The sequence below is a fragment of the Pseudorca crassidens genome, chromosome 19, assembly GCF_039906515.1.
Source record: "Pseudorca crassidens isolate mPseCra1 chromosome 19, mPseCra1.hap1, whole genome shotgun sequence".
NCBI lineage: Eukaryota > Metazoa > Chordata > Mammalia > Artiodactyla > Delphinidae > Pseudorca > Pseudorca crassidens.
In genome coordinates this window covers 45,302,985-45,310,506 of record NC_090314.1, presented here as the reverse complement: position 1 = coordinate 45,310,506, position 7,522 = coordinate 45,302,985, and the positions used below count along the sequence as shown (strand labels likewise).

The 7,522-nt window shown below is 54.7% G+C and overlaps 1 protein-coding gene across 4 annotated transcripts in view; it reads right to left on the bottom strand.

Annotated features, from left to right (window-relative positions):
- Positions 1-3,785: 3,785 nt before the first annotated feature.
- Positions 3,786-7,522, bottom strand: part of ATP6V0A1 (ATPase H+ transporting V0 subunit a1) — a 54,330-nt gene continuing 50,593 nt past the window's right edge. For all 4 annotated transcript variants that reach the window (XM_067715147.1, XM_067715148.1, XM_067715149.1 and 1 more), the window contains one exon: positions 3,786-5,407. In XM_067715147.1, the coding sequence (XP_067571248.1) occupies positions 5,314-5,407 (94 nt within the window). In that variant the 3' untranslated portion in view covers positions 3,786-5,313. The remainder of the gene's footprint in view (positions 5,408-7,522) is intronic.

Here is a 7,522-nt window from a genome sequence, read left to right as displayed (position 1 = left end):
AAAAAGATGTCAAATCAGGGGCTTCCCTGGTGGCGCAGTGGTTGAGAATCTGCCTGCTAATGCAGGGGACATGGGTTCGAGCCCTGGTCTGGGAGGATCTCACATGACGCGGAGCAACTAGGCCCGTGTGCCACAACTCCTGAGCCTGCGCGTCTGGAGCCTGTGCTCCGCAACAAGAGAGGCCGCGATAGTGAGAGGCCCACGCACCGCGATGAAGAGTGGCCCCCCCCCGCTTGCCACAACTAGAGAAAGCCCTCGCACAGAAACGAAGACCCAGCACAGCCAAAATAAATTAATTAATAAACTCCTACCCCCAACATCTTCTTTAAAAAAAAAAAAGAGATGTCAAATCACTGGGTAAAGTATGTCCCATTTGTGTGTGTGTGTGTGTGTGTGTGTGTGTGTGTGTTTAAGGCTATGTAAATAGTGCTCGCTTTGGATAAGGTACTGGGACGCTGGAGCCAAAGACTTACTTTTATATTAGGGCCTTTTGTACTGTTTGATCCTTTTACCACGTGCTACATTTTATTACTTTTTCTCTCCGCTCCTATCTCATCTCTTTCGTTCCTGCCAGCCTCCCCTCTGTCTATGCACCCCAGAATCCCTCCAGATCCCTGTCCGTCTGCCCTGCCAATCCAGTTGCCTGCCTGTCACAGCCCTGCTAGGATCCCACCCATCTTACCTGGGGGGAGGAATGAGTCCTTCCCTGTCTGGCCACCAGGGAGCAGCCTACGCCTTGCCTTGGGTAGGCTGGAGAGGGAAGGGCAGGCAAACAGGCTCAGATCTGAGGGGAGCTCCAATGCCCTTTACACCCAGGGCTCCTGGGTAGAAAGAGACACAATCCTGCCCAGGTCCCCAGTGAGGGACAGGAAAGGAGGGGTGGCGGTTCAGAAGGTGGTGATGGAATTGTCCCTATCTTTATAATACTGAGCAGGCCCAAAGTCACCCTCTCCACATTGGTTCTAGGATGGGAAGCATTCACTGGTTGGGGGCACAGATTCACTAAGCAGATGCTGGGGTCCAGGGATTCCACAGAAGGGGATCAGGGTAAAGGCCAAGACTCTTAAAAATAGGAGCAATGGAGCCATCCTGTTCCCCACCCCCACCCCAGGGCTCCTGGGAATTCCCACACCCTCCAGGGCTCAGTTCCCAGTTGGTCCCATCTTTAGCTGGCTGGGCTGGAGGCAGCCCAAGGCCCTAGATCCTGGAAGCTCAGCTTAGCCAGTGACCCACTGGCCCAGGTCTTCTCATCCAGGCTAGGGGGGAATTTCTTCCCGGGCAGGTCCTAGTCCTCCCTCCCCTGCCCCATTTTATTGATCTATACCAGAAAGTTTACCAGTTTAAAGTGTACAACTCAACAGTTTTTTAGTATGGCCACAGAGTTGTGCAACTGTCACCATAATCTAATTTTACATTTCATCATCCCCCAAAAGAAACCCTGCCCCCAACCCCATCCGGCAGCTGGTCCTAGGCAACCACCCATCTGCTTTCTGTCTCTACAGATATGCCCCTTCTAGACATTTCACAGAAATGGAATTATACATTATGTGGCCTTGTGTCTGAGGTCCATTCTTGTTGCGGCGTGTATCAGCACGTCCTTCCTTCTTATTGTAGAATGATACCCATGGTATGGATATACTGCCTTTGTTTACCCATTCATCAGCTGATCAACATTTGGGTTGTTTCCATTTAGGGCTATTATGAATAATGCCACTACGAACACTTGTGCACAAGTTTGTGTGCACATTTTTTCATTTTTCTTGATATCTAGAAGTCAAATTGCTGGGTCCTAAGTTAATCCTACGTTTAACATTTTGAGAAACTGCCAGGCTGCTTTCCAAAGCTGCTGCACCATTTTACATTCCCACCAGCAGTGGACGGGGGTTCCAGTTTCTCCACATCCTTGTCAACACTTGTTTTTTTTTTTTTTTTTAATTTATCTTTGGCTGCGTTGGGTCTTCGTTGCTGTGCACGGGTTGTGGTGCATGGGCTTCTCATTGTGGTGGCTTCTCTTGTTGAGGAGCACGGGCTCTAGGTGTGCGGGCTTCAGTAGCTGTTGCACACAGGCTCAGTAGTTGTGCCTCGTGGGCTCTAGAGCGCAGGCTCAGTAGTTGTGGTGCATGGGCTTAGTTGCTCTGCGGCATGTGGGATCTTCCCGGACCAGGGCTCAAACCCATGTCCCCTGCATTGGCAGGTGGATTCTTAACCACTGCACCACCAGGGAAGTCCCTACACTTGTAATTGTCTTTTTAAAATGATTGCCTTCTTAGTGGGTGTGATGTGGTGTCTCCTCGTGGTTTTGATCTGCATTTTCCTAATGACTAATTATGCTGTGTACCTTTTCATGGACTTATTGGCTATTCGTGTTTTCTTTGGAGAAATGCCTGTTCAAATCCTTTGTCCTTTTAAAAATTGAGGTATTTGTCTTCATTACTGAGTTGTAAAAGTTCTGTATATATTCCAGATACAAGTTCCTTATTAGATACATACTTTGAAAATATTTTCTTCCAGTGTGAGTGTCCTGATCCTGTCCTTCGAAGCACAAAAGTTTTTAATTTTGCTAAAACCCAACTTATCTTTTATCTTCTTTTTTATCACTCATGCTTCTGACGTCATATCTAAAAACCACTGCCTAACCCAGGGTCAGGAAGATGTACTCCTATGATTTCCTCTAAGACTTCTCTTATGTTTAGGTCTACGATCCATTTTGAGTTAATTTTTGTATATAGCGGATAGCAGTCCATATTTGTTTGTTTCCATGTGGGTACCCGGTTGTACTAACACCATCTGTTGAAGACTGTTTTTCCCCAGTGAATTATCTTGGCCCCTGTGTGGAAAATCAGTCAACTATACATGTTAGGGTTTGTTTCTGAACTCTCAATTCTAGTCCATTGATTCCTAGTTATCTGAGTCAGTAACAGAGAAGAGGTTAAAAGGGCTCATTTACCTGAATGTCCACCCTCAGCTTTTTGAGGAGTGGATGCTGGGTGTTGTACCCAGGGCTGCTCCAGGGAAGGTGGCCTGTCAGGGAGGAGAGGGTTTGAGGAGCATGGAATGAACAGGGTGTTCCTGCTCCTCCTGGAGCAGCAGTTGGTAGCCTGCTGTTCACATTCCTGGGCAGCCCCTGCCCTGGAGGCCCCAAGAGGGAGGAATGGAGAGGGAGGGCTGAGAAAGAATGTGGTCACCTTACATGGCAGTGAGGAGGGGGAAGGCGCCCGCCCTGGCCCACCCCGCCTGCCAGGACAGCCCGTTGAGCTCTTGGGCTGCCTGCCTCAGCACCTCGAATTTTCCAGCTGCCCTCAGGAACCAACCCTACGCTGAGCCTCCGCCTACACCAAGGCCAAAGGCAATCAGGGCTCAAAATAGCCAGGCTGCTGAGCCTTGGAGAGCACGCTCACAGAAGAGGGAGAGGAGGGTGGGCAGACGTCCAGGTCCCTGCTTGCCCTGGCTGTTTGCGTGTGTGGTGCAGAAAGCAGGACGGAGATGGGTCCCCATGGGTCCCCAAGTCCCCTCCCCCACATGGGTAGTGTCTGAAAAGCTGCCTTGGCTCAGGGAGTGGGGCTCAGGGAGTGGGAAAGCCCTTGGGAAACCTGAGATAAGGTGAGAATTTCACAAACTAACTGCCTGGCCAGGGCCACTGCAACTGCTGTCTTTGATCAGAGGAAAAAGCAGAAATGCTGGCAGAGGGAAGTGGCAGGTGTAAGGATACTAGGTGGGCTCAGGAGGGCTGAGCTTTGAGTGACGCAGGGGCTAGGGGCTGTAGGCACGCAGACAAGCAGCCTCCCTGACAGAGTCAAACACACTTTATTCCGCACAGGAATGTCTGAACAGAAGGGCCTCGGGCAGGGTTCCTGATAAAGAACTCTGCTTCAAACCCCCGCCGTAAACAGAGCAAAGATCATCATGTAAACCACAGGGACCAGACGGAAGGGGGCTCTGCACAAGGGCTGGGTCGGGTCACACTGGCTACTGCGCGGTGAAGCTGGGGCGGGCGGCCCAGCCTGGGAGAGTCCAGTGAGCAGCGCTAAGCAGCTCCCAGACAAGCAGGGAGTAGGGGTGGGGTGGGAAGGGGCCGACCAATTGCGGGGGGTCCTCTCGCCCACTGAAGGCACGGGGATCGATTTAGCTGAGGCAGCCAGGGCTGCTGTGCCAACGCATGATTAAAAGGCCCCAAGATCTACGTCCTGGCGTGGGGGCGACAGGGGCGGTGGCCCTTTGGGGGCGCTCCCCACCAGCCCTGACAGGGCAGGGCCACGCAGCTCTCACAACTGCACGCACTGGTGGCCCTGCCAGCTGCCTCCAGTCAGCAAATGGTAAATGACATTGACTTTCCCTGCCCAGGACCCACTTGCTCCACTTGGGGTCGGTGTGGAAGTGGGGAGGGGCGCCGGTGGGCAGAGCAAGGCAGGTCTGCAGGCAGAACCAGCCCTGATGACTACAGTTCCGCACTCAAGACTCGTGATTGGGGGTGGGGAAAGGTCTCCGGGTCTGCACCAGGAAAGAGCATGGACTTGGACCCTCTGCCCCGAGGGTGTGCTTGTGGCCCACGCATGGCCTGAGAAGCAGCCACCAGAGGAGCCAGCCAGGACCTCTGCTTTGGGTCCACCCTGCTGTGTATGTTATGCTGGGTGCTAAAGGGGCATTCTGGGAAGGAGGAGGAAAGGGTGTGAGTTTAGGGTGGGGGTCAGGAAGGTGGTGCAGGGTATCCAGGGGCCCTTGGGGCTGCCAGGGAGAAGCCACGCACGCTGGCACAGTTGGGTCCAGCTGAATTCCTGATTAACGAGCACACTGAAGACCAGAGGGGATGGGCAGAGGACAGAAACACCACCTTCCTGGACCCACCCCTGCTAATCCAAGAGTGGGGAGTGTTCAAGAGCACCCCATCCCCAACCAGGAAGGAGACTGGCAGGAGCAGGGGCTCAAAGTCTGGGTGCGGACAGCGAACGCGCTCCCTCCTAGCGCTCTGGGCTCCTGTGTAAATGCACAAACGGCTTCACCACCAGGGGGCAGAGGAAGGGCTGGACAGAGGCTGGAAGGGCAAGGAGGGTGCCCAGTGGGAGTGGGTTTGAGTGACCGCTCGGGCCCGCTTCTCTCCAGAAAAATCACTGCACTACAACACACAAAGCTGGAGGTGGCGGGGGACCCAGGAAGGGCTGGGTCTATCTAAATGACTCACAGGTGGCTGGGGGAAGGGTGGCAGGGATGACTCAGATGCCCTGATACCCAGGGATCACAACCAACGGCAAGCGGAGCACAGCTAATCACTGTGGAGGGAGTGGGGAGGGCAGAGGGCGCACAGCCCCCCTGAGGGGCTTATTCGTCAAGCTTCCCTTCTCGGATGTGCTCGAAGGAGAAGGGTAGGAACTTGAAACCCGTCCCGCTGTAGAATTTATTCTGGAATTCCACCCTGGAGAAAGAGAAGAGGAGACTCATCATTCCACAGAAACCTTTTGGGACTCCACAGTTGGGCCAGAAAGATGACCCAACCCCAAGCTCCCCGAGCCTCCTGCCGCCCACAAAGCCCAGACCTTGGCCTGCTCATGGCACACACAACCCTAATCCTAACACAACCTCCTACTCGTGACGCCCAGGGCCTGCCCTCGGCAAGAGTGCACACCAGTGCGCTGGTTTGGCTTCAGTTCCTGCTCCGTCCTGCTCAGCGGAGAGTGTGTTTATGCAAAACTCTCTGCAGAGGGCCATGTGCAAAAAACGTTCAGCTGGCCTGAGCCTCTAACGATGAAAAAGAGTCCCCCCAACACCCCCTTCCTGGCAGGGCCCACAGCGGACCTCCAAGGGAAGCTTGTGAGTAGCCACCAGCTCAGCGCAAGGAACCCTGGCAGGCGCCACTGTTTTCTTGTTTATTTCTCTTCTCGGGGGAGGAAGGAGAAGGGAGGGTTGCTAGTGAATGGTGGAGGCTTTCGACTTAGGGGAGGAAATTCCCAGGAAAGGGGGAAGTTAGGAGGGGAAGTCTTCTCAAAGCAATGGCAAAAACATCCTCCAACTACAAAAGCATCTAAGAAAGAATTCTTCTCTTGGGGACTGAAAGGAAAAACAGCTCTAGCTCCCTTCCCCGGCAGCCCAGCATCCATCCCCGATGGTCTCCCTGGGCCCTTCAAACTCTGAGGGGGCAGGAAGGAGCACATGCCTGTATGCAGAGCCAGGCTGCGACTTCGCCCTGGATGTCTGCCCAGCAACCAAATCACCACCAAATATGGGCAGAAAAATGCATGATTCAGAGGATAAGAAAGCCAAGGAGAGCTGCCCTGAGGAATAGTTTCCACTCAGTGCTGTGTGACTCTGGGGGCCCCAGATCCCTGGGGCAGGCCGCAGGCAGCGGTTTGACTGTGACTGCACAGCAGGGCGCCAAGACGCTCTCCACCTTCATGCCCCTCACTCAGCCTTCAGCCAGGGCGGCCTCCCTCCGAGATAAGGGAGGAATCAGTGAAAAGGGAGTGGGAAGAGGACTGTCTGCTGGTAGACCCGAGATGTCCTCAGAGGCCCCTTCAGCCCTGGGGCGCTGGCTGAGGAGCTGACTGCAGAGCGGCCAGCTCCACCCGCTGGGGAGAAGAGGGGAACAGAATTTTCTGTGCGGGCGTAAGAACAGGCAGCCTTCTCCCCGACCCTACATTCTGGGGGCCACACCAAGGCCCCCAAAGCCTCCCGGCCCCTGAAGGATTCCCGTCAGTGTCTCGGCCAAGCCTCCCTCAGAGTAAATGCGATCCAGGAGAGGGTATTTCAAACTGCAGTCAGTCACAGGACTCAGCCCTGAGCCCCAACACCTGGAGAAGAGGGCCCAGCTCCTGAGGCCTCCTCTGGGGGAATGCGGTGGGGATGGGGGCAGGTTCCTGCTTCCTGCCCACTGCTGTGACGACTGAATCCTCCATGCTGGGTACGCTGTGTCTGCACACGGCAATGGTATTTCACTCCGCTCAACAGCGTACAGCCAGACGGTGGGCAACTCACCTTGGGGTCTGTGAGGTATCTGGAACTCTGACCTCTGGCTGGCTCATCACACAAACAATTCTAACTCCAGACTGGGTGAATGGAGAGGCTGCAGACGTTCTCAGACGCCTGAGGGACCACCACCCTTCTCTTGGCATCACCCTGCCTGCCTCATCTACATCAGGGGACACACGCCTGGGACAGGGGCACATAAGTTCTGCTGTGTGAGCAGATGGGCGGTCCCTCGGACACACCACCTGACACCACCTTGCCCACCAGCTGCTGCTCGAGGTGACTTAGGGTGGCCCCCACCAGGGACATCTTGGGTATCTCAGCGTCAGCCTGACTTCGCCTCCCTTCTCAGCCGTGCTCACCCCACCCTCCCGGCGCAAAGTTGGAAAGCAGTTTCCCTGTTGGTCTCCCCGCCCTCTCCTCCCTCCCAGCCGGGAGCTGGGTGCTTCCTGAGAAAGGATAAACACGAAGTTCTCTGGGCCGGGGCACAGCGGGGCCCCACTGGCTGCCCTGCAAGTTCTTCCTTCTTGAGGGGCTCTGCTCGGGGCACCTCCATGGACCCCGCCAT